We start from the raw sequence: 26,912 nt of genomic DNA, 5'->3' as shown, positions 1-26,912 counted from the left end.
GGGGTTCTCCAATGCATAACAGTGCAAGACCCTGTGAAATCCAAAATTACTGCTACCTAATGGGGTGACAACATGTGAAGAAATGTTAAGACGTGGCAGGGCTGGGGGTCAGAATATTCTTTCAAAGTCCTTTTTATTAATTGACCCCCCCCCCATGGGAGGCAGTAACCTTTCTCCCCACACCCCATTCATTACAGGCTAGCTCATTCCATCTGGGCAGGGGGGTCTCTCTGGACCTTCAATCAGACCACTCAGCATTTCACCAGTCCTCTCAGACACGGGACAGCAGGTCAGCGAAAGGGAGCTAAACTGCACATCAGGAATAGTACAACACGAAGCCCTTGTCTGAATCAACTGCAGGTGAATGTAAGGGTAGTCACCACGGAGATTTGTTCCACGGTCATATCATCACAGAACAATAGATAGCAAGATACATCTTCAAAAAATACAAAACAGAGAGAATATGTTCAGTTTTATTAGAGGAATGAATGTCCAGACATGCAAACAATATTGACAAGGGCTGGTCACTTCAGCATCTCATTTGTCAGATGTAATATAAATCTTCCACTCTACCCAAAGACATGCAACGAGTGCTGCAACATTATTTAGGAAAGTCACAGGTTTTTACTAACATCCAGAAAGAAGAAATAGTTAAAGTTCCCCCCAAAAAGTGGTAAAACGACATAATTCGAGATCCATATAATTTTTGTTGCTCAGTTAAAGATAGGCCAATAGCAATGATGCCGGTAAGATAGAGAGAGTCATTCTATTTGCAGTCTATCTTCCATTGAACATATACATATGGTAATGTGATTTTGGGGGAACGGGATAAAGCCATCACTGACAGTAGGAGACCGTATCAGGATGTTGAATACAAATAACATAATTGGCTTTCTGCCTGAAATAAGCACTTTCTGTCCAGGTACAGAACAAATTGAGGCTCAGAAAATACTGTTGCACAATTACTGTTGCAGAAAAAGGAAGAGAAACAGCTATTCCACTGGTCAAGGCTCCTAAATTAACTTTCACAAAAGCCTTTTTGTAATGCTCTTTGCTGTAGCCTAACATGCTGTACAAGTAACCAAAATGTCCTTGGCTATTTGATCAGTAGTCTCTGCAGTAGTCAGATGTTCTTGGGGAATATCATTCAATAATTAGCACAGCATTTTCAATTAACTGAGAGATAATGAAGCTCATTATATGAATAACACATGTATGGGTACATGGGTACAAATCTTTCCCTTCAAGTGAATGGGAAATTCAGCTACACAGCTTGGAACATTATAGCTAGGTTTTTCGCTTTGTTCAGTACCAGTCAAAGGTTTGGACACACTTACTCATTCCAGGATTCTTCTTTATTTGTACTATTTTCTACATTGTAGAATAATAGTGAAGACATCAAAATTATGAAAAAACACATATAGAATCACGTAGTAACCAAAAAAAGTGTTAAACAAATCAAAATCTGTTTTATATTTGAGATTCTTCAAAGTAGCCACCCTTCGCCATGATGACAGCTTTGCACACTCTTGGCTATTCTCTCAACCAGCTTAAACTGGAATGCTTTTCCAATAGTCTTGAAGGAGTCCCAACATATGCTGAGCAATTGTTGGCTATTTTTCCTTCACTTTGCAGTCCAACTAATCCCAGCTAATTCCTGTGGTAGCCATGCTGGTTAAGTGTGCCTTCAATTCTAAATAAATCAGACAGTGTCACCAGCAAAGCAGCCCCACACAATCACACCTCCTCCTCCATGCGTCACGGTGGGAAAAACCACACATGAGGAGATCATCCATTCAGCTGCTCTGCATCTCACAAAGACATTGCGGTTGGAAACAAAAATCTCAAATTTGGACTCGTCAGACCAAAGGACAGATTTCCACCAGTCTAATGTCCATTGCTTGAGTTTCTTGGCCCACGCAAGTCTCTTCTTCTTACTGGTGTCCTTTAGTAATGGTTTCTTTGCAGCAATGTGATCATGAAGGACTGATTTAGGCAGTCTCCTCTGAACAGTTGATGTTGAGATGTGTCTGTTACTTGAACTCTGTGAAGCATTTATTTGGGCTGCAATCTGAGGTGCAGTTAACTCTGATGAACTTATCTTCTGTAATAGATGTAACTCTGAGTCTTCCTTTCCTGTGGCTGTCCTCATGAGAGCCAGTTTCATCATAGCACTTGATGGTTTTTGTAACTGCACTTTAAGAAAATGTCAAAGAAGAGTGATGGGAGTGCTGCATCAGATGACCTGGCCTCCACAATCACCCAACCTCAACCCAATTGAGATGGTTTGGGATTAGTTGGACCACAAAGTGAAGGAAAAGCAGTAAACAATTGCTCAGCAATATGTGGGGACTCCTTCAATACGGTTGTTAAAGCATTCCAGGTGAAGCTGGTTGAGAGAATGCTAAGAGTGTGCAAATCTGTCAACATGGCAAAGGGTGGCTACTTTGAAAAATCTCCAATATAACATATATTGTGATTTGTTTAACACTTTTTTGGTAACTACATGATTCCATATGTGTTATTTCTTAATTCTGATGTCTTCACTATTATTCTACAATGTAGAAATAGTAAAAATAAAGAAGAACCCTTGAATGAGTAGATGTGTCCAAACTTTTGACTGGTACTGACTGTATGTTGTTCATCAGAACACTGATTAGGTCAAATCAACCTTCCTGCTCTCTGGGCCCTGCAACAGCAACAGAATTGAAAAACTGAGATGTACAAGACAAGACAGGAGCTATGAAAGCACGTTTTGCTCAAGTCCTCCTCACATTTCCCAAATCCCAACCATGTAAAACATGCACAATTTGGTTTTACTCTCTCTTATAGAAACACATACACGCACGCACGCACGCACGCACACACACACACTAACTCTGTGCTGGCATACAGCTGGGACCTCCAAACCATAAGCTCTGTGATGGAGCCAGGCAGATGTGTCAGCAAAATACATTAGCTCTCCATTCAAAACCCAAACCATATTTTTTTAATCAGTTTCCCCTTGCCTGATTAAAATGGCCCCCCATTTCAGATGACCCCAAACTACAAAAATACACACATAAAATTGATGTTCAAACATATTTTGCTATAGGCATAGCTACTTGGTATTCCACTCATGGTCGTATGCAGATGACTAATTATCTTCCGCGTAAGTATTTTTTTAGATTACTTGTCATCTTCCTGATTTTCCACTTGTCAAAGCATCCTCACTGTGTTGCAGGGGTTTGAATGGCACATCATTAGTGCCGCTGACAGCCGGGAAATAATGTACTTTGTTTACCATCCTGTTCTGCATAACTACAGACGTTTATTAAAAAAATCTGGTTCAATATTTTTATTTAATCTTTATTTAAGTAGGCAAGTCAGGTAAGAACAAATTCTTATTTCCAATGATGGCCTACTTTATGCATTTGATAGTTCAATAATTCATCATCATCATTCCCCTTAAATTCTGTATTTTGTTGATTTCAAAGCAAATAGTGCTTATTCTGATTATTGTAATATCCTCGTTTGTCTATTTCATTGTAATTATGAACTGATCATATTAGTGTGATATACAGTATTAGTACTGTATGTACAGGTTAACCTAGTGTGGTCTTTATCAAATAGACAGCAGCTGTACATAAACACAACGCTGGAGAAACTAATGAGCATATAACAACTAACTTTCTGTAATTTCCACCGAGTTTACTCATGATTATGGACATGCTCTGTGCCTTCATTTAAACCTCTAGCTTTAAAAAGCTATTGCAGTTATTGTAATGTCCCCGAAAAGGACGGGAGAGATTATTGTTAATTGGCAAATCATGTTCTTTTTTCCACTGGGGTGGTTCCCTCTGGAAATTAAATCAGCTCAATAACCTAATTCTGTCATACTTTAGTAAATTACCATGCCCCCACTGTGTATGATAAATCATATTGCTGACAGAATGGCATATTCAGATGAAGCATCATGAATGCATTTTTGAATAAATCAGAAATATGATGGTATTTGCAGTCAAGTCCTGTAGGTTGCTAAGCGCCAGATTTCTCAAGTGTACTGTCTCTGGATGATTTTTCTGCTTGGCATTTGATTGATGAACGACCAGAAAAACAAGTGCATCTGGGCTGAAATCGCTGCTGGAGTAGAATTACATTTGTAGACTCCAGGCTGGAGAGAAGCGATGAACATTTTTCACTGTCTCACAGGCCTGTCTTGAGAATCCACAGGAGACTGTAGGCTGCATCAGATGAGACCACTTCATGTCAAGTTCATGTCACTTCCCACTGGGCGTCTTTACGACACTCTTTTGTTTTTAATGTGGTCCACAGATAGCATCGCTAGCTCCTATCTCTCTTCCTGGGTAGTTATAGAGGAGTACCTGGCCACAGACTGCACCAGAGACCCATTATCCCTGTGTCACATGAAGAGGTGGAATTGATAGAGCTCTAGTGAGACGAAAATGTAAATGAGACAATGGATTGAGAGGAGTCTGGGTTTCTCTAGTGGAGGAGTCTGGGTTTCTCTAGTGGAGGAGTCTGGGTTTCTCTAGTGGAGGAGTCTGGGTTTCTCTAGTGGAGGACTCTGGGCTTCTCTAGTGGAGGAATCTGGGTTTCTCTAGTGAATGAATCTGGGTTTCTCTAGTAGAAGTGTCTGGGTTTCTCTAGTGGAGGACTCTGGGTTTCTCTAGTGGAAGAGTCTGGGTTTTTCTAGTGGAGGACTCTGGGTTTCTCTAGTGGAGGACTCTGGGTTTCTCTAGTGGAGGACTCTGGGTTTCTCTAGTGGAGGACTCTGGGTTTCTCTAGTGGAGGACTCTGGGTTTCTCTAGTGGAGGACTCTGGGTTTCTCTGCTGGAGGAGTCTGGGCTTCTCTGCTGGAGGAGTCTGGGCTTCTCTGCTGGAGGAGTCTGGGCTTCTCTGCTGGAGGAGTCTGGGCTTCTCTGCTGGAGGAGTCTGGGCTTCTCTGCTGGAGGAGTCTGGGCTTCTCTGCTGGAGGAGTCTGGGTTTCTCTGCTGGAGGAGTCTGGGTTTCTCTGCTGGAGGAGTCTGGGTTTCTCTGCTGGAGGAGTCTGGGTTTCTCTGCTGGAGGAGTCTGGGCTTCTCTGCTGGAGGAGTCTGGGCTTCTCTGCTGGAGGAGTCTGGGCTTCTCTGCTGGAGGAGTCTGGGCTTCTCTGCTGGAGGAGTCTGGGTTTCTCTGCTGGAGGAGTCTGGGCTTCTCTGCTGATTTATTTTTATAAAATATTTTACTATTAAACCACCCATTGCATTACTGACCTTATCTGGCACAGACATATTATGGAGTATTGAAGATTAATACATCCTCATATCTTAGTTTAATGTGGGATACAAGTTGTTCAGTGATGCCAGTGTTTGGCTGATGCAGTAGTGTTGGAACCTCGCAATGAGTTTCACACCCTAAACCCATTGCTTATCCGTGTCCCTCAGAGATGGGTATGGTAGGCCTACATACTTATATGAGAGACACAGAGTGACACTGACAGATATGAGCTATGGGATAGGTGGGTCTTTGGCTGGGTCCCAAGTGGCCACTCTCTCCCTGGCCGCCACGTGGGTCATCGGCTCTGCCGTGGTACACTCAGGGGATTAACTTTCTGCTCCATTTAACACATATGCTGAGGATCCACACTCCTGTAATTGGCATTCCTGACTGACATCTATCATCCCATCTAAAGCTCCCACACTTTCTGCTGTCTACAACCCTCAAGGAACTTAAGCCTAAAGATGTACTCAAACAGGGACAACTGTTTTTGCATTGGCAACTTAAAATCTCACTATGTAAGATTTGGTTTGTGGAACCAATGCAAAGTTTTGTAAATACACAACTATAGACTGAGTCGCATGGAAATGCATATGGATGAATTACCAATGTGTTTTCTGTATGTAAAAATGTGGAGTAAAGTGGCAATGAAAGGTGAATGGTTTAGGCCAGTGGTTCCCAAACTTTTTATAGTCCCATACCCCTTCAAAAATTCAACCTCCCGCTGTGTATCCCCTCTAGCACCAGGGTCAGCGCACTCTCATTGTAAGCCTGCATAACAACATAAGTATGAGTGTAAGATTTTGTCACAACCTGGCTCGTGGGAAGTGACAAAGAGTTCTTATAGGACCAGGGCATAAATAATAATAAACAATCATTTTCCTCTTTACTTAGCCATCTTACATATAATACCTTATTTGTTTGTCAAAAATGGTGAATAACTCACAACAGGTTAATGAGAAGGGTGTGCTTGAAAGTATTCTCATAACTCTGCAATGTTGAGAGAGTCTCAGTATTAAATCATTTTCCACACAGGCTATGTCTAGATTTAGTTTTCATGCTAGCGAGGGCCGAGAATCCACTCTCACATAGGTACGTTGTTGCAAAGGGCATCAGTGTCTTAACAGCGCGATTTGCCAAGGCAGGATACTCTGAGCGCAGCCCTATCCATAAATCTGGCAGTGGCTTCTGGTTAAATGACATTTTCACGGAACCGCTTGTTAAAATTTCGATGAGGCTCTCTTGTTCAGATATCAGTAAGTGGACTGGAGGCAGGGCATGAAAGGGATAATGAATCCAGTTGTTAGTGTCGTCCGTTTCGGGAAAGTACCTCTGTAATTACGCACCCAGCTCACGCAGGTGCTTCGCTATACCACACTTGACATTGACCGTACGCTTGAGTTCATTTGCACACAAAAAATCATACAATGATGGAAAGACCTGTGTGTTGTCCAACTTCCAACTTCTTAATCATAGACATTTTGTCCCGCACATTGAATATAGTTGTGGAGAGTCCCTGTAATCCTAGATTCAGATCATTCAGGCAAGAAAAAACATCACCCAGATAGGACAGTCGTGTGAGAAACTCGTCATCATGCAAGCGGTCAGACAAGTGAAAATGATGGTCAGTAAATCATTTTTAAAAAGTGTCCATACTTTACCCCTTGATAACCAGGGTATGTTGTAAAAGCATTACATGGTCGCTGCCCATATCATTGCTGCCCATATAATGCAGAAAATACACATGTCCAACATGTCTTTCAAGCTGTCAGGCATTCCCTTGGCAGCAAGAGCCTCTCGGTGGATACTGCAGTGTACCCAAGTGGCGTCGGGAGCAACTGCTTGCATGCACGTAGCCACTCCACTATGTCTCCCTGTCATGGCTTTTGCCCCATCAGTACAGATACCAACACATCTTGACCACCAATCAAATCAAATCAAATGTATTTATATAGCCCTTCTTACATCAGCTGATATCTCAAAGTGCTGTACAGAAATCCAGCCTAAAACCCCAAACAGCAAGCAATGCAGGTGTAGAAGCACGGTGGCTAGGAAAAACTCCCTAGAAAGGCCCAAACCTAGGAAGAAACCTAGAGAGGAACCAGGCTATGTGGAGTGGCCAGTCCTCTTCTGGCTGTGCCGGGTGGAGATTGTAACAGAACATGGCCAAGATGTTCAAATGTTCATAAATGACCAGCATGGTCAAATAATAAAAATCACAGGCAGAACAGTTGAAACTGGAGCAGCAGCACGGCCAGGTGGACTGGGGACAGCAAGGAGTCATCATGTCAGGTAGTCCTGAGGCAGGGAAAAAGAAGAAGGAGCATCAGGGATAGTTGCATTAGAAGGGGTGGGAGATGAGGAAATGTTGGATGGGCAAGGAGGCATGGCAGAGTCAAAAAGGAATCCTGGCTTGATGAAGTGGTGATTAAAGAGCTCAGCCATGTGCTCCTTGTCAGTAACAACCACATCATCAACATTAAAAGACATGGGCAGCTGTGAAGAGGAGGGTTTATTCTCCAGGTCTTTTACCAGAACTTCTTGGGGTTAGACTCACAGAGAGAGAACTGCTCCTTAAAGTAACTAACTTTGGCCTTATGGATAGCCTGAGTGCACCTATTTCTAATTTGCCTGAACGAGAGCCAGTCAGCCTGAGTATGCGTGTGCCGAGCGATTTGCCAAATGGAATTCTCGAGGTGAAATAACTCTGCCAGATCACGGTCGAACCAGCGGCTGAACCTGTTTTTAATTATCTTTTTTTTAATGGGTGCGTATTTGCTAACAATACCACTGAAAATATCAAAACAGAAGGTCCAAGTATATTCGACTGAGGGGATCAAGCTGATTCTATACCAATTTACAGAGGCCAGATCATGAAGGGAGGCTTGCTTATTAAAGTTTTTAAGTAAGCGTCTATGAGAAATCAGGATGGGTCGTTTCACATAGGAGCCATTAACAACACAGGCTGTAAAACAGTGATCACTACAGAAAACACCAGACTGATACCTATCAGGATTATTTGTAACGATAACATCAAGGAGAGTAGCCTTTTCTGGGTGTTTGGAGTCATGCCTTGTGGGATTGGTAATAATCTGAGAAGGATTTAGGGAGACACATAGCTTTAGGACTTGGTCAGGTGGTTTAAGCACATCCCAATTTAGGTCACCTAGGTCACCACACTTCGTGTAAGGGGTCATGAGAGAGCAGGTAGGGTACTGGCTGGTGTTGATGGTGGGTGATAACACCCAGCAACAGTCAACAAAGAGTTATTTGAAATGTAATGCGTAAAACCAGCCAATCAAATTGTTTGGGGACAGACTTGGTGGAGACAACCGAGCACTGAAGGTGTTCCTTGGTAAGGATTTCCATTCTACCACCTTTGGAAGATACTGTATGTCTTGCTGGAAAAGGTTATAACCAGATAGGCTAACAAAAGTGTTCAAAACACTCTTTCTTAACCACGTCTCATTAATGACCAACATCTGGATTGGAGCTGTGAACCACACATTAAATTGATCAACTGTAGGTAATACGTTTTTAGTGTTAACATGCAGAAAACCCATGCTTTTACGAGAGCAGAAATGAGTGAACCAGATATCAGAGCACAAATCAGAATTGGGGCTAGCAACAGTAGACGGTGTACATGCATATTAATATGTATTAATTGAACTGCACACATATACATTTGGAATGTACTTGCTATAGGCCTAGATCTTCAATGTGTCAATCGGTTGATTAATAGATAAAGTGCTAATTAATAGGCAAAACAACACTTGCTAAATGAGAGAACAGCTTCATCAAATTTTAAAAAGTGCTAAAAGCCTTTTGTGTTTGAAATGATTAGGAGCGTCAGTCATTGATACTGTGTCGGGAAGTGGTCTGGTTCTCTGTCACCGGATGCGAGTCTCACTCTCCAGAACTTGTCGCACTAATTACAGCTGTGAAGAAGGGAGAACCTTTTAATGACATTGATTTCCCAAGAGAGGGCTCATGAGGAAATCACTTGCACTGTAATGCAAAACTCTTACTGCATACATGACCTAGGTCTGGGAACTGTTATAGAGGCACACTTTGATGAGATGGCGTATAGGGAGTGATACAGCATCTGGGTTATGATTCCTCCTAGATCAGAAATGAATCTGTAAACGTAGCACACCTCTGCCAATAAATCTACATAAGAAAGCTGTCCTATTTGTTGCATTTGTTACAAAGATTCCAACTGAACCAGCTTATAAGTACTTTTTTCAAAGGACATTTGTAACATTTTCAGAGGACATTTGCACTCCTTTGACACTTCTGATGTCCACATCTCACATCCCATCTCTACCACGAGAGCGTAGTCGAGGACCACTTCATGTCAAGCTTGGCATATTGAGTGAGTCGTGACCTTCTGTCAGGTCAAACCCTTTCTTTATCCCCACTCCCAGTCCACAACCCATCATCCATCCACAGTGTCTTCTCTGAAAGGATTTCACAGGTACAGACTAGTGTAGCTACTCTTATGTTTGGCTGGCCCAATATCTGTTGGGGAGGCCAAAATAAAGTAGAAATCAGATGGAGAAGAGTTAGAGGGGGTTATTATCCCACAGAGGAGATGGACATGGCAGACTGATTCTAGATACAGGTCCCATCCCATCGCCACATCCCAGCTCCTTGGAAGGATTTGTCTGTTAAGCATCCCAGAATGTTCCTTTAATGGAACTAGAGAGGTTAGGTTACACTGATATCAATCTCCACAGCCTGCCAAGACCCTGGTCCCTCTGGTCTGGGGGGTGATACATGTCAATGTGCTGTGGAGAGGCAGATTAAGTGTTTCTTCCATTCTATACGCATCAGAACACCCTAAAGTGGTGGTATGGTGTTGAGCTGAGTCCCTGGTTCTTGATTGAGTTCTGCACTGTGTGTCTAATCACTCTGTCCAATGCAGTCAGATCACGTAGCACAGTGAAGTGTATGGTTTATTTGTTTGTAGTATTCCTCAATACAGATCAGGGAGGGGATGAAACTGTCAGTTTTTCCACACTTTTTAAGTCTGAACATCTTAAGAGTCAAACTACAGACGGCTTCACACCCTGTAGGGCTCTGCAAGACTTGCAGTGAAGTACGATGCCAGGTATAGTTTCAGAGTGGCTGCTGTCCAGGGTCCTGAGATCGTGCAGACCAGGGATTTCCATGGGGTGTTTGTTCAGTAGTGGTAATTTTGAGGCTTAGGATTTTTCAGTTTTATGTCTGTACTGCATTAAACATTAATGTAAGAGGAATGCATGGTCACTTTTCTCTTGCACCTCAGTCTGATATTACCTTCTTTTTTAATTTTTAAACACAGCAATCTTAAACTGATCAACTGTTTGTTATTTATATTCTACATTCACATTCAGTATTCATATAACTTCATAAAAGCATTGTTGGTAAGATTCAGAGAAAGAAAGGAAACGTGTTTTCACAGTAGAAACTTTCCAACGACAGGTTGTCTTTGATTAGATTTAAATATGCATTTTTCGAAAGCAGTGGTTACGAAGGAGGCAATCCCCCCGTCATGTGCTGCTGCCTATTAAAGAAACAGTAGTAATGTTGCATTGTGAATGTCTTGGAGAGGAGGGGAGAAGGGAAAATGGCACCACTCTGCCAGAAGAAAACTGTGCAGGGGAGTTTATGGATTTTGGGTTGCCGTGGTAACACCAGCGCTGAAGGCAGTTAAGATGTTCTTTAAGAGATTTTTAAAGAAGTGCATATTAAAAGAGGAAGCGCAACTAGTTAGATTTAATTCACTATGTTTATTTGATCATTTAAAAAACTATTGATTTAAATACTTGCGGCAAATATGTAGTATTTGGTCAAATATGAGTAAAATACCTAATTCTATATTATCAAAATATACCATAGCCTACCCATTGTATATCCCCAACAATGTATATGCTTACACAACAAATGAATACAAAATTCATGCATACAAAATAGCAAATGTAAGACAAGTCCTTGAATCCTGTCACGCCCTGACCATAGTAAGCTGCTTATTCTCTGTGTTGGTTGGGGCGTGATCGTGACTTGCGTGGGTCATCTAGGTGAAATGTATTTCTATGGTGGCCTGATATGGTTCCCAATCAGAGGCAGCTGTTTATCATTGTTTCTGATTGGGGATCATATTTAGGTAGCCATTTCCCCATTGTTACTCTGTTAATCTGTGGAGATCTGAACACATACAGCCACATAGGGATTACTGCTGATGCAGAGCTCTATAGAGAGAGAGAACCCTCCTATCGTCTCACACAGACAAAGGCTGGGGAAATCAAAGAGGCTTGAGGCAGAGAAAAGAGGGTCTCGCTCTGGCTTTTGGATATGTACATGGTTTGCGATCTGTGCGGCTGCGATGATCTTCACAGCGGTATAATCAATGTAAAGTCGCTTTCTCAAAGGGGTCAAATTCCCACAGGTGTAGTCAGACTATCACCAGACTAGTTCTGCTTCTGCTCTGTGAGAGTGGTTAGCACAAGTCCTTGTTATGGATTTAACTGTACTGTTAAACCCTGAATATTATATTTACAAACATGCCTTGGTTTTGGTGTCAATACCATTGAACTAGATAGTGTGGGATGCACAGACAGCTGCTGTGTAAGCTTGTTAGCTACTCTGTGAGCTCCACCATATCTATTTGGTCTGGTATCAATGATACTTGGACTATTTCAGTGGAATTTGTTTCTTTGTGTCATGAATGACCTTCACAGTCATGGAACACAGAAAGGTCATTGTGATGCAGAGTAAATGAAGACTTTAGCTCTGTCTGTGCTATTTTCTCTTTACCCATGTGGCTTCTTGAAAATGCCCTTCACTGTCCAGTACAGTTAATTTCTCCCCCTCTGTAGCTATCCCATTATGGGAATACTGGCTTCACAATAAGTCAAGGCATTTAATTGCCCTACCAATCTAACAGCCACACATTATGTCCCCATTTTCCCATGCAGATTTTTATTCTGTCCAAATTTCTCCATTTGTAATACATTTGACTTAATGTTTAATTCTAGCCCACGTTTTCTGAGTATGGACAAACCAAATGACACATTTCTGGAATAGAGGGAAGTAAATGTTAGAGTTCCACAGGGACTCCCCTCCCCTAGCTTGAAGGTTCTCTGGTTGCCGGAAAGGTTACATAAAATAATATTTTTTTGTATGTCTCCTTCTCAATCTGTGTGTGTGTGTAAGTGAAAAAAAAAGAATGACAGGGAGGGAGAGATTGAGAGAGAGAAGGAGGGAGGGAGAGAGTGATGGGTGTGTGTGTAATGGATTCAATGTCACTGTCTAAAAGTTTCCTGCTGTTCAGCATGCTGTATGAGGTGGTCTTACTCTTTAGGTCATATCTTCTCACAGCGTGACGGCGGATGGCTCCCTCTCAGCGCCTGCTGGCACAGGCAGCCTGGTTTGTAGAGCACGTAGCACTCACAGAACAGTGGCAAAGAAAGCCAACCTGGACCAGTCCCGCCAATCTTCATATGCCCTTGAAAGAATGAGACTCATTTGAAATACCTCTCTTGATGTTTTCAGTTATGATCTTTCTTTCCTTAATTTAAATACAAATGTAGTGTCGTTGGGATACGAAGGCTGATTATTAAATGTGTCTGTTGTTAGTTTGAATATTATTTATGTGGTATCTGATGAGTGACCTAGAATTGTGAATCAGAAATCTTGCATCGAATGAAGCCTTATGATAAACGTCACAAAGCACTAGTTTGAATGCATCTGGTACATACGTATCTAGGCCAGCAGACTAGCCTACTGTACCAATGATATTTCTTGACTCTCTCCTCCTATGGGGCTTTAGTTCCCACCACCAGCAGCCATCAGCAGACGTGATTAAGTTTCCAATTAGGTTGTATGCCTGACTGTCTGACTTCAGCACAGCTACAATGGAACAGGTCCCTCAGTCCATCAGAGGCTGCAGGCTGGGGACATACAGACGCCATGCTGGGAATCTGAACAGTGAGGAATCTTGACAAAGAGGAGGGATCAGTATGACTGTTAAGTTACCTGATTGGACCATTTCCACAGAGGAGTCACTCTCTAGGGCTGTTCAACTGGTAAGACATCCATTCCGACCAGCTGCAGTTAGGCTGTGCTAAACTGTGATATGTGTGTGCATTCAAGTGTGCATATGCTGATGGAGATATGATAGAATATTTCTGGTTTCATTATATAATGTTGATGGTGGGAAAAAAATACATGTATTTTTTATTTTATTTTTTACATGAAAATGTGAATAATAATCTTGTACCTCTACAGCAGACATGGCAATATGTTTGGAACCTCAAATCGCAGTATTGAATCGCAATACATATAGAATCGAGACATCGTATCGGTACCTAAGCTAAGTATCGTGATGAACTCGTATCGTGAGATCACTGGCAATTCCCAGCCCTATTACATAACATAGACTAGAATATATTCACAAAAGTGAATATTAATAATACATAATGCAGTGTGAATGCTCAAGCTTCAAGCTATTACAGTAATGTGCAGATATTGAAATACTGTATTTGTCAAAGCTACAGAGGTAATTTCAATCAAAATGGCTATGAGATAGAAAAAGCCATTTTCTCCACCAAGCCTCTTTCATGATGGCACGGACTACTTTGTGCTATGATCAGGGTAAGATTGAGAAATGTGGAACAGGTGTATGAAGCAGACTCTGTGAACTGTGTTAGGCATATGGTATGCACACTCTAATCAAGGAACGTGACAGTACAGGGGGAGGTGGCCAGCTGGTGAAATATGACATCAACTGGGTGTTAATGAGTCTCTAACTTAAATCAAAGTAGACTGGAAAGTCACCTTCCATGGCAACAACAGGAACCTGGTGGAATGACAACCAATAGTCAGGCTGACAAAAAAAAAATCATCATTCTAATGAATGTGAGCTGAGACCCTTTACAGCCATAAGGATTTTCTTAGAATGCAACAAAGAGATCTAGAATGCTAATATAAACAATGGCAAACAGAAGCTTTCAAAGGCAATTGACATAGTCATACGAGTAAATTGTGAGTCTCTATCATCATGTTTTAGGCCATTTCAAATGAATGAAGAGGAAAAATAAAGTGGATTTACAATATGCCTCATAAAATTGCAGGATTTCTATAAGATGGTAAAGCGATTGCATTTGACATTGACAAGAACCGCCATCCTTTGCCCAGTGCCAAAGTAATCCCCCCCAAATCAACAGCTACATGTAAATAACCAGTGAAGATTAGATTGCTTGGCTTGGAATAACATGATACATCTTTTTAATTAGGACTGATTCCCACTTCTAAGCACTACAGCTGTCTGTATATTAGAACCACCATCAGACAGCATCACCCTGTCTATGTTCCAACGCCTCTCAATTTGTCATTTTTACAGTAATTGGCTTTTGTTTATGTTCTATTGAGTCCGTTAGAAAAGCATGATCAGCATTGCCAACACATGTATTTATCTTGTCTTAAAATGTGGGAAATATGATTTTCTAATCATGGTTGTGTAAACCACAGCCGTCCCAGAGGGCAAAACAGCTCTCCTTCCAAAATAAACCAATAGAAATATGAGACTTCTCAGCAAATATTTTGCTGGCTTAAGAGCAGTACAACATCTATTCATCCTGCTTTATTATGGTTATTTCCATGTTCATGTCTAGGGGGGTGCCTGCAGAATGACTGGGCATAATGATTCAAGAGGGAAACAGACCGGTCTTTCTCTCTGTGCCCAAGCCTTCACACATGGTGCAGAAATCCTTCTTTCACAGTTTCTTTCACTCCCTCTCCATCAGTGGCCCCTCACCTTTGCTTTGCCAGACTCTTAGAGAGGACCAGAGTGTGAATGGGGCTCCTTAACAATCAGCCCTGTTCCTGGATCAGGGACACACACGCTTGCGCACGCACGCACACACACACACTCCACACCAAAGTCACATCACTAGACACTGACCTATATTAGACAAGTAAATATAGTTTTTTAGAACAGAGCTCCACAGGCTCACCTCTGGCCCAGTAAAACACTACCAAACTAGAGCATTCAGAAGGCCATCAACATGGGGAGACATTAGTCTGACATCTACAGAAACAATCACCCACAACTAAAATGGGGGAAACAGGCTACCTAAGTATGATTCTCAATCAGAGACAACGAACGACACCTGCCTTTGATTGAGAACCATACCAGGCCAAACACATAAATACTACATAGAAAAAAGAACATAGACTACTCACCCCAACTCACGCCCTGACCAAACTAACACAAAGACATAACAAAGGAACTAATAAAGGTCAGAACGTGACAGTAGGACTAATTTGATGATTTGTAAGCCTAATTACTGTCAATACAGTGTGTTTGCACGGTGAAGTTGCCCATACATTCTGTGTGGTGAAGTCTCAAGTGATGTCATTATGTTTAACATGGCCAGGGGCTGGAGGGAGAGAGAAGGGGGGGTAGTCATCATGCAGGATTGAGAAAACCATAACGAGTGCTCTTACCATCCAATCCTTCAGTGCCAGTAAAGTGATCTCTCATGACACTGCTGAGTAGTTGTTTCCAGCTGAATAATGTACGTTAATGTACCTAATATTCATAGACATTCTAAGAGCATCAAAATACATCTTGAAATGTATCATGTAAAATCTCAGAGAAGCCCAAGAGAATGCCAGTAGTTTCGAGCTGCTGTTTATCAGTGGTTCAGCAAATTGGCTGTGAGAGGAGGTTACCAGGCAGGCCTGCTGCACAATGATCCCCTGTCAGCAGCAACCCAAGTCTCACCACAGTGAGCTACAGTAAACCACCCTTATTAGAGTTCCAATGAGAGACAGAGCACAGGGTCGACCCAAAGCTGTGGGGAATTCTGCCCAGAGAAATCAGATGTAATGAAAGGGGCCTGCAACTCTCCAGGGGACAAGCAGAGCTGTTGCCCACTGTTTGAAATGCAGAGAGAGAGAGAGAGAGAGGGGGGGGGGGGGGGGGGAAGACAGCTACTGTAGGGCCCATGCAGCCTGATCTGCCATGATGATGAGGAGGATGATGAGTATTGTGGCAGCAGAAGTACTGTGGGCCTATTTCATAATTCATACCTCAATTTCTACTGAGTGTGTGTGTGAGTGGTGTGTGTGTGAGTGAAAAATCACGAAGCAAGTCCTCCAAACGCCTCCTGCCTGAATCTACACTAGTAATGATTTCTCCTGGATTTTCCCAGAGTCAGACAAGGGCAGAGCTAAAACTGAGATCTAGTAATGAGGCGAGATTCTCTGTAAATGACAACTGTGCACTTCATTTGTCCATCTCACAATGCAAACATTGTTTGTTTTGGCTTTAACAAGTCTTTCCTCTGTCGTGTACTGCAACAAACAGGCCCAGCCAGAGGGAACAGAAACGGTGCGTGTTTGTCATGTGGGTGGAAGGAACTGATGCGTGCAACTGAGGGACCTCCTCAAACGTCTCCTTTGGTTGGAGAGCTGGAGAACACATTTAGTCAGATCCGCTTGACGTAACACAGATCTAAAACTTGAGTTTGTAAGGATAGGCTGGATCCAATGTTCCATTTCATCCCAGAAAGGGTCCACTTTGTGAGGCTTTCCTTCCTCCTTCCTGCTGCATCCTGGTACTTCAGATGAAGGAAGAGGCACCTGCCTGAGCTCACTTACCTCCGTATGGGCCTGAAACTATTTTCCCTGTTACACACTTGTGACATGGAAATGTGTTTCTTGCATATCCCAACTCCCCCTGAGACACCTGCAGGGAGTGGGTTCACAGCCAGGGTTACCATTGTCAAATCAAACCAAATCCAATTGCATTTGTAACTGTCACGCCCTGGTCTTAGTATTTTGTGTTTTCTTTATTATTTTGGTTAGGCCAGGGTGTGACATGGGTTATTTATGTGGTGTGTTTTGTCTAGGTTTTTTTTGTAGGTTATGGGATTGTGGTTAGTGGGGTTGTCTAGAAAAGTCTATGGTTGCCTGGAGTGGTTCTTAATCAGAGGCAGGTGTTTATCGTTGTCTCTGATTGGGAACCATATTTAGGCAGCCATATTCTTTGAGTGTTTCGTGGGTGATTGTTCCTGTCTCTGTGTTTGTTTTGCACCAGATAAGGCTGTTTAGGTTTTTCACGTTACGTTTTTGTATTGTTTGTTATCATCTTTATTAAATATGTTTAATAATATCCACGCTGCATTTTGGTCCTCCTCTCTTTCATTGGAAGAAAACCTTAACAGTAACATGCGCCGAATGCAACAGGTGTAGACCTTACAGTGAAATGATTACTTCCAAGCCCTTAACCAACAATGCAGTTTTAAAAAATACCCTCACAAATAAGAAATAAAAGAGCAGCAGTAAAATAACAATAGCGAGGGTACACGCTATAACTATACACAGAGGGTACCGGGGTACAGAGTCAATGTGCGGGGGGGACAGGTTAGGCAAGGTAATATATGTGGGTAGAGTTATTAAGGTGACTTATGCATCGATTAAAAACAGAGAGTAGCAGCAGCGTAAGGGGGGGAGGGCAATGCAAATCATCTGGGTAGCCATTTGATTAGATGTTCAGGAGTCTTATGGCTTGGGGGTAGAAGCTGTTTAGAAGCTTCTTGGACCTAGACTTGGCGCTCTGGTACCGCTTGCCGTGCGGTCTATGACTAGGGTGGCTGGAGTCTTTGACAATTTTTAGGGCCTTCCTCTGACACCGCCTGGTATAGAGGTCCTGGATGGCAGGAAGCTTGGCCCCAGTGATGTACTGGGCTGTACGCACTACCCAGCGACCTTTCGTATATTGACTGTTAAGAAAATTTGATTTGGGTTACTGGCCCAATGCTCTAACCTCAAAGCTAGCTGTGTTCATATTGATATGATCATGACTGAGCGGATCGGGAGGTGGAAATTGTCCCTAACGCGGTCTGTCTCAATCTAAAACCATTACACAGCTGGGCACATTGAATAGTCATCGAAGTGTACACAATTCGTTTGCGTTGGATGCCAAAGGTTTTGGCCATCAAAATGCTTTTAACTCAATTGAAAGTTAAAGAGGTATCATAGATAATTGATACATTGTTAGACAGCTGTAAAGGTGTCATCGCTACATGATCCCTTTATCAGTCACCCTCCTATTGACATAAGGCTATACTGTATGCAGGTTGCACACATTCCATAATGTCCAGCAAATTCAGAGTGTAGAGACACAGTCATTTACTGAAGGAAGTGTTCTATTCTAGTGAGAATAGGAGTTAAATAATTAAAAAAGGTCCAGGTGATTCATATTTGAAATAGTCCAGTTCCTTCTGGATTTGAAAAAAGCTATTTTCCTCCCACAGGCACTACAATATCATTTTACCCAGTTCCTTTTACCCAGTACCTACATATCGGCAGGTAGCCTAGTGGTTGGAGCGATGGACTAGCAACTGAAAGGTTGCAAGATGGAATCCCCGAGCTGACAAGGTAATAATCTGTTGTTCTACCCCTGAACAAGGCAGTTAAAACACTATTCCTAGGCTGTCATTGAAAATAAGAAAATGTTCTTAACTGACTTACCTAGTTAAATAAAAAAAATATCCCAATCAGTTTACCTGCATGTTGGTGATGGGATTGGCAAACTATATGCTGAATTACTAATAATCATTCTCTTACAAAGAAGATTGCTTAAAATATTGTATTTCATGCTCTACCATGACTCAAACTGGAAAAATAAAAGGTGGCCAGTTTCTCCACTCTGTCCTTACCTGTATATTGATATGCTGGTCAAAATTCTCTCTTCCTCCAAGAGCTAGAGTGGATATTCTTGGGAACACATCAGAATTGTTGCTCTGTTCCAAGCATTGCACTTATTCTCCCTCCCAGATGTACTATATGAAGGGATGTTTCTCAGCTCACTTTCTGCTGACAGCTCACAAGGAGAGCAGTGGTAAATAGCAAACAGATTAGAAATACAGAAAAGGTAAGAAAGTTTTATGAAGAGTTGAGAGAAAAAAGGGTATTGTCAGGGAAGAGCACAAGTATCCAGGGATTTGTTAAGGATTACCACAATATATTTGTGAAAGATGTGCATTTTTTTTGCTCAGCACAAAATGAAAAGGAATGCAGTCTCTGGATTAAGGATAATCTTCATGTTTTCTATTCTAATCCCTTTTATACTGCACCAGCATGTAGCCTACTCTTCTAACATCCTATTGTCCTCAAAGAAAGGATCATTACACATGGCTTAATATATTCATCTCAGAGAGAGATAGAGAGAGAGAGAGAGAGAGAGACAGAGAGAGTGAGAGAGCGACAGAGAGAGAGTAATGCATGCTGAGCAGAATTAGGCCGATACCCACTAATTATCAAAATCCAGAAAAGAGCCGTTAAATTCTATAACCACCTAAAAGGAAGCGATCCCCAAACCTTCCATAACAAAGCCATCACCTACAGAGAGATTAACCTGGAGAAGAGTCCCCTAAGAAAGCTGGTCCTGGGGCTCTGTTCACAAACACAAACACACGCTACAGAGCTCCAGGACAGCAGCACAATTAGACCCAACCAAATCACGAGAAAACAAAAAGATAATTACTTGACACATCGGAAAGAATTAACAAAAAAACTGAGCAAACTAGAATGCTATTTGGCCCTAAACAGAGAGTACACAGCGGCAGAATACCTGACCACTGTGACTGACCCAAAATTAAGGAAAGCTTTGACTATGTACAGACTCAGTGAGCATAGCCTTGCTATTGAGAAAGGCCGCCGTAGGCAGACATGGCTCTCAAGAGAAGACAGTCTATGTGCTCACTGCCCACAAAATGAGGTGGAAACTGAGCTGCACTTCCTAACCTCCTGCCCAATGTATTAGAGATACATATTTCCCTCAGATTACACAGATCCACAAAGAATTCAAAAACCAATCCAATTTTGATAAACTCCCATATCTACTGGGTGAAATTCCACAGTGTGCCATCAGCAAGATTTGTGACCTGTTGCCACGAGAAAAGAGGAACCAGTGAAGAACAAACACCATTGTAAATACAACCCATATTTATGCTTATTTATTTTCCCTTGTGTACTTTAATCATTTGTACATTGTTAAAACACTGTATATATATAATATGACATTTGTAACTTCTGTATGTGTAATATTTACTGTTAATTTTAATTGTTTATTTCACTTTTGTATATTATCTACCTCACTTGCTTTGGCAATGTTAACACGTTTCCCATGCCAATAAAGCCCCTTGTATTGAACAGCGAGAGACAGCGAGAGACAGAGAGAGATAGAGACAGATCCTCCTCCCATTTGTGCTTTGGTCTTTCCTTACTTTTTTAATCCATAGGCTAGGCAGAGAAGCGAGCGGAAGCAAAATGATTGTTTCATTTGAAGAGATAAGTGTCTCAACCTTCTTCATCTCTCTCCCTCTTCCCTCTTTCTCTCGCTCCTATCATCACCACTCCACTACTGCTGGAGAAATATCGTAGTAGAGGAAACTGAAATAATTGGATCAGAACTCCGGGTGGAACATTGAAGGTATACGTGCAGAATGATTTCACGTACCATAGACACTGTTTAGAAGCAGTGTTGTAGTTGTAGTTTCCATCAGGATTGATCCCTCATTATAACACCAGCTCTCCATATACAGTATATTGACTACCGTATTAAGAAATACTTTTGTTATGGTCTCAAAGCAGATTTACACAGTTGCCACAGCCATTAAATTTGTCATGGCACATGCAGATCTCCCATGTAAAACTGGTCTGACAAGCCACTTCAGACGTTTCTACGCATTATATTACACTGGTTATTGTGATACATTTTGAGAACTAATGATAGGCCTAATCTAATTCCAATTCTATTCCTCATACATACAGTTATACATATTGTGTAGAAATGACAATAGCCATTGTCCATTGGAAATGGCACCTGACTACATTCTTCACCAAGGTAGCCGATGCAGCTGACATGGAGAGTGACAGAGGGTGACACTCAGTTACTCCACTCTAGTGATCAGACGTGACTCTGAGGGCTTTGATCTTCAATCCACCAGAGAGGCACAAGGATTCACAACCCTCTCCCCATGACACCTCCATAATCTCCTGGCCTGCATCCAGACCCGCCAAGCTGTCTCAAATCACCAGCCTTGTCCCCTATGCCTCCCCAATTAACACTGCACTCCACCTCACTCCTAAATGCAATAACAAGAAAAACGAAGTTGTCCAATACTGGATATCTTATTATATTAGTTTGATGTTGTGTGTTGTCATTATATGAATCCATTTAGAGTGTTCTTACATGTAGAGAAAAACATTTGATTAAAAGAAAGCATATTGGTAAAAACCAAAAAGGACAAAAAGACAAAGAGAGAGAGAGAGAAACTAGAGTGAGTGTCAGGCTATCCAGGCATTTCCTCTGAAACCTACAATAATCAGCATGGCTCAATAGTAATCAGAAACAAGTATCCATCTGTGCCTGGCATTCTAGGAATGGAACACCTAGAAAACCATGTATAATTCAGAGAGTACCGCAGTTAAATATACATCAGAGGTAGAACTAGGTCAAAGACATGGAAACCCCCAAAAATATGTATGAATCAAAATGAGTCTGATGTGACTGTGTGATATCCCACAAAAACAGAAAATGACACTCTCTTCTCTTCTTTCAACTTCACATAGAGCCTGGTGTTCTGAGATAGAGCATTTAGTATATTAGAAGAGTATTACTTTAAGTCCTGTCTTTGGTAATGTTCCTCTGCAAATGCTTCATGGCACACAGTCAAAAATACACCCCAAAAAATATGAGCTGAAGCAGAGCTAGAATGTGGTCTCCCTCCAGCGATATCTCATCTGGTATGGAGCGAGCATAGGTAGTAGTCATTTCCACAGTGCCAGCAGCTAGGTCTGGTGTAATAGGGTTGCTTTTAAACTCTGTGTGAGATTGAATTACCTTCCTTTACCTTCCTCATTGCTAGTAACAAGTCTATTTCACAGGCTGCAGCCCAGGCTCTGCTACTGCCAAGCTTATTAACCTCTCTGGCACAGCGGAGCAATCTAATCCCCACTATAACCAGACTGCACACATGCAGGAGCATATAGCCAGAGAACCCCCCCCACACACACACACAGTATATAGACTTTCTTTTTTCTACTGTGTCATTGACTTGTTTATTGTGTTATTGGCTTGTTTATTGTTTATTCCATGTGTAACTCTGTGTTGTTGTCTGTGTCACACTGCTTTGCTTTATCTTGGCCAGGTCGCAGTTGAAAATGAGAACTTGTTCTCAACTAGCCTACCTGGTTAAATAAAGGTGAAATAAAAAAATAAAAACAAGTGGGGACCTAAACATGTATTCCCATTCACAATCCTATTTTCCCTAACCTTAAACTTACCCCAAAACCCTAACCCTAGAACTAAACCTAACCCTAACCCTAACTAACCTAAACCTAACCCCGAAGCTTAAAATAGCGTTTTTCCCTTTTGGGGACCGACGAAATGTCCCCACCTTTTTTCTTTCTTGTTTTACTATCCTTGTGAGGACTAGTAAAGTTAGACCACACACACACACACACACAAAACAACAAGTGCTACCGTATACTGTACTGTTAAATCAAATAAACTATTACAAGCCAATAGAATTATGTGACGGGCCCATGTGCCTCTTTGTGGCCCACAACAGATTGGGAAAAGCATTTACTTATCAACAGTTATGTCATCTGTTTGGTGCCCATATGTTGGATATAGAACACACTGTGTATGCAATGTACTGTGCGGCACAACATGCAGGAAAAGCTGCATTATTCATTGTGTGCATAATGTTCCAAAGGTGTGGATTGGGACGGCAGTTTAGTTGAAACAGAGCTGGGATGAAAGACCCAGGGGAACCCGCCATGTTTAATGTCTGTGGCTAAAGCACAGAAGACTGCTCACTCACAGTGGAATATATCTGCTTGTACATTACAGCCTAAAACCTCTCATTTCTGCTCGTCTGTTGGAGGCAAACATTAGAAAACGACTGGTAAATGTCAGGATTTATCTTTTTCATAGGGCCACTGCTTTGTAAAAAGAAAGCATATTGTGGAATGGCAGAGGCCCAGGCGGGAGCCCGGCAGGGGTGTCCGTTTTCAGCTCCCAGTTCCAAGTACAAGATGAGAGAGTAAATCGATTAAATGCCTTTGACAGGAAAACTTTTGGATGAGCATGTAAAAGTTGCGATTAACGACGCATAGTGAAATTATAGGACGAATAGAGGGTAAAACTCAAATGTAGAGTCCTTCAACATGTCCATACAAATAGCCCTGAGAGGAGAGTAATAAGCCTGGGACACCAAACAAGAGCACTGGGTAAGGGTACACTGTTAACACCTTTTCTTCTATCCAGAAACTAAAATGTTTATTCGGCTGTGTCCGTAGAAGAACCATTTGAAGAACCCTTTTCGGTTCCATGTAGGGCCCTTTTCTGATTGATACTCTAACCTTGTCAAAGCCCAGTTTGTGCATGTGCCAATAACTGTACAGGAAAATAAAACTATTAACGAAGTTCTCTGTTCATCCCTGAGGCAGAATGTTATTTTCTTATTAACATAGGCTTCTACTCACATTTATTCTGTGTCTCATACTCCCCTGGAGTACATTACAGGCTAAACCCCTGGAGTACATTACCCCTGGCGTACATTACAGGCTAAACCCCTGGAGTACATTACCCCTGGCGTACATTACAGGCTAAACCCCTGGAGTACATTACCCCTGGCGTACATTACCCCTGGAGTATGAGAAGTCTGGAGCGGATCAAGTTCTGGCCGATAGAGTAATAACAAACCCACTTCCATTACCTCGCTTACTACACACTTTTAGATTTTTATTCACTGCTAAAATGCACTTAAAAGCCCAGTTTGTTATTTTCTCACGAATGTATGGTTAGGGGAGGGGTGAGAGAAAGAGATGCATTTCTCGCTTTTCAACTTTTGTAGGTCAGCAATATGAATCATGAATAGTTATTACAAATCATTTGTGTGGAAAAAAAGGAAATGTGAGTCCTTTTCAATTCACTCGCAGGCTCTGTAATATACTTTGCGCTGCCTGAAATTCCATTTCTGTTGGAGAATTTAGCCCTCAAAATTGAAGAGGAAAAAATAAACTATTGTTCTGTTGTTCTTCACTCTGCCAGAAATCCTTGTGGACTAAATTGTGATTAATTATGAATACATTCATTATAATGACAACAGTTGAGATATCTACGAGGAGGAATAAGAGAAACAAATCATCTCAGCCCGCTGAAGATGATAGCTCTGCTGAATAATAGCTACTGTAAATTAAATGCTGAATCATTGCTACATTGCAAAACTAAACCGCCCTGCAGCTACTGAACTAGATAGGCCTGTCTTTTTTCATCAGACAGATAGAGAGCTCACGGTGCCCTCTGGATGAAATGGATAGGGGATAGGCCTGTCTTTTTCATCAGACAGATAGAGAGCTCACAGTGCCCTCTGGATGAAATGAATAGGGGATAGGCATGTCTTTTTTCATCAGACAGATAGAGAGCTCACGGTGCCCTCTGGATGAAATGGATAGGGGATAGGCATGTCTTTTTTCATCAGACAGATAGAGAGCTCACGGTGCCCTCTGGATGAAATGGATAGGGGATAGGCCTGTCTTTTTCATCAGACAGATAGAGAGCTCACAGTGCCCTCTGGATGAAATGAATAGGGGATAGGCATGTCTTTTTTCATCAGACAGATAGAGAGCTCACGGTGCCCTCTGGATGAAATGGATAGGGGATAGGCATGTCTTTTTTCATCAGACAGATAGAGAGCTCACGGTGCCCTCTGGATGAAATGGATAGGGGATAGGCCTGTCTTTTTTCATCAGACAGATAGAGAGCTCACTGTGCCCTCTGGATGAAATGGATAGGGGATAGTAGGCCTGTCTTTTTTCATCAGACAGATAGAGAGCTCACAGTGCCCTCTGGATGAAATGGATAGGGGATAGGCCTGTCTTTTCTCATCAGACATATAGAGAGCTCACGGTGCCCTCTGGATGAAATGGATAGGGGATAGGCTGGATGAAATGGATAGGGGATAGGCCTGTCTTTTCTCATCAGACAGATAGAGAGCTCACTGTGCCCTCTGGATGAAATGGATAGGGGATAGGCCTGTCTTTTTTCATCAGACAGATAGAGAGCTCACTGTGCCCTCTGGATGAAATGGATAGGGGATAGTAGGCCTGTCTTTTTTCATCAGACAGATAGAGAGCTCACAGTGCCCTCTGGATGAAATGGAGCTCACAGTGCCCTCTGGATGAAATGGATAGGGGATAGGCCTGTCTTTTCTCATCAGACAGATAGAGAGCTCACGGTGCCCTCTGGATGAAATGGATAAGGGATAGGCCTGTCTTTTCTCATCAGACAGATAGAGAGCTCACGGTGCCCTCTGGATGAAATGGATAAGGGATAGGCCTGTCTTTTCTCATCAGACAGATAGAGAGCTCACGGTGCCCTCTGGATGAAATGGATAGGGGATAGGCCTGTCTTTTCTCATCAGACAGATAGAGAGCTCACGGTGCCCTCTGGATGAAATGGATAGGGGATAGGCCTGTCTTTTTTCATCAGACAGATAGAGATCTCACGGTGCCCTCTGGATGAAATGGATAGGGGATAGGCATGTCTTTTTTCATCAGACAGATAGAGAGCTCACAGTGCCCTCTGGATGAAATGGATAGGGGATAGGCCTGTCTTTTTCATCAGACAGATAGAGAGCTCACTGTGCCCTCTGGATGAAATGGATAGGGGATGGGCATGTCTTTTCTCATCAGACAGATAGAGAGCTCACAGTGCCCTCTGGATGAAATGGATAGGGGATAGGCCTGTCTTTTCTCATCAGACAGATAGAGCTCACGGTGCCCTCTGGATGAAATGGATGGGGGATAGGCCTGTCTTTTCTCATCAGACAGATAGGGCTCACGGTGCCCTCTGGATGAAATGGATAGGGGATAGGCCTGTCTTTTTCATCAGACAGATAGAGATCTCACGGTGCCCTCTGGATGAAATGGATAGGGGATAGGCCTGTCTTTTTTCATCAGACAGATAGAGAGCTCACGGTGCCCTCTGGATGAAATGGATAGGAGATAGGCCTGTCTTTTTCATCAGACATATAGAGAGCTCACAGTGCTCTCTGGATGAAATGGATAGGGGATAGGACTGACCTGGATCAAGTTGAGCAGGAATCTGACAGACTTCAAATATGTCCTGGATTCCAGGAGAATCCAGCCGTGGGTGACTGTGCTAATTAGACTGCAATGTGAAAAGAACTACAGTAATGTAGTGATTAGTATCAATCACATTATGCATTCTGTAAGCAACAGTATTATTCACTTCCTTTGGTGGGCGAAGGAGGACTCATTTCCATACATGAGTGCTACTTCCAATTACTGAGTGGTACTTTCAATTACTTGGTTCAAAATAACATTTTGAACCAAGCCCTCTAAACCAATACTAGTCTCCTGTGACTGACGAAAACATTTGGTTCAGGTTGCCGAGATTAACCAAACAATAACCTAATTGTTATGATTTGAATGTCACTGCATTAACACAGTTCTTTCATCAGAATATAAAAGACAAATGCCGACACCATGCTGTCATCAACCATGTCATCCTGTTGGTGCTCTCCTAGGACCACAATGACTGGTATCAGACCAGGGCAGAGTGA

At 42.2% G+C, this 26,912-nt stretch overlaps 1 protein-coding gene and 1 long non-coding RNA gene across 2 annotated transcripts in view; one reads left to right on the top strand and one right to left on the bottom strand.

Moving 5' to 3' along the window:
• The window catches only part of LOC135564660 (uncharacterized), a 529,018-nt gene that overhangs the window by 140,546 nt on the left and 361,560 nt on the right, over window positions 1-26,912 (top strand). The gene's annotated exons all lie outside the window — the stretch shown is intronic.
• LOC115110345 (submandibular gland secretory Glx-rich protein CA-like) overlaps window positions 1,403-26,912 on the bottom strand; it is a 59,139-nt gene continuing 33,629 nt past the window's right edge. Inside the window, exons 2-3 of the mRNA XM_065010121.1 lie at window positions 12,598-12,748; window positions 1,403-7,557 (exon numbers count right to left, since the gene is read on the bottom strand). Coding sequence (XP_064866193.1) covers window positions 4,785-5,273 — 489 coding nt within the window. The 5' untranslated portion in view covers window positions 5,274-7,557; window positions 12,598-12,748 and the 3' untranslated portion in view covers window positions 1,403-4,784. The remainder of the gene's footprint in view (window positions 7,558-12,597; window positions 12,749-26,912) is intronic.

This window comes from Oncorhynchus nerka, linkage group LG26 (assembly GCF_034236695.1).
Source record: "Oncorhynchus nerka isolate Pitt River linkage group LG26, Oner_Uvic_2.0, whole genome shotgun sequence".
Classification (NCBI taxonomy): domain Eukaryota; kingdom Metazoa; phylum Chordata; class Actinopteri; order Salmoniformes; family Salmonidae; genus Oncorhynchus; species Oncorhynchus nerka.
The sequence above is the reverse complement of the archived record's forward strand: the minus strand, read 5'-3'. Positions and strand labels throughout refer to the sequence as shown.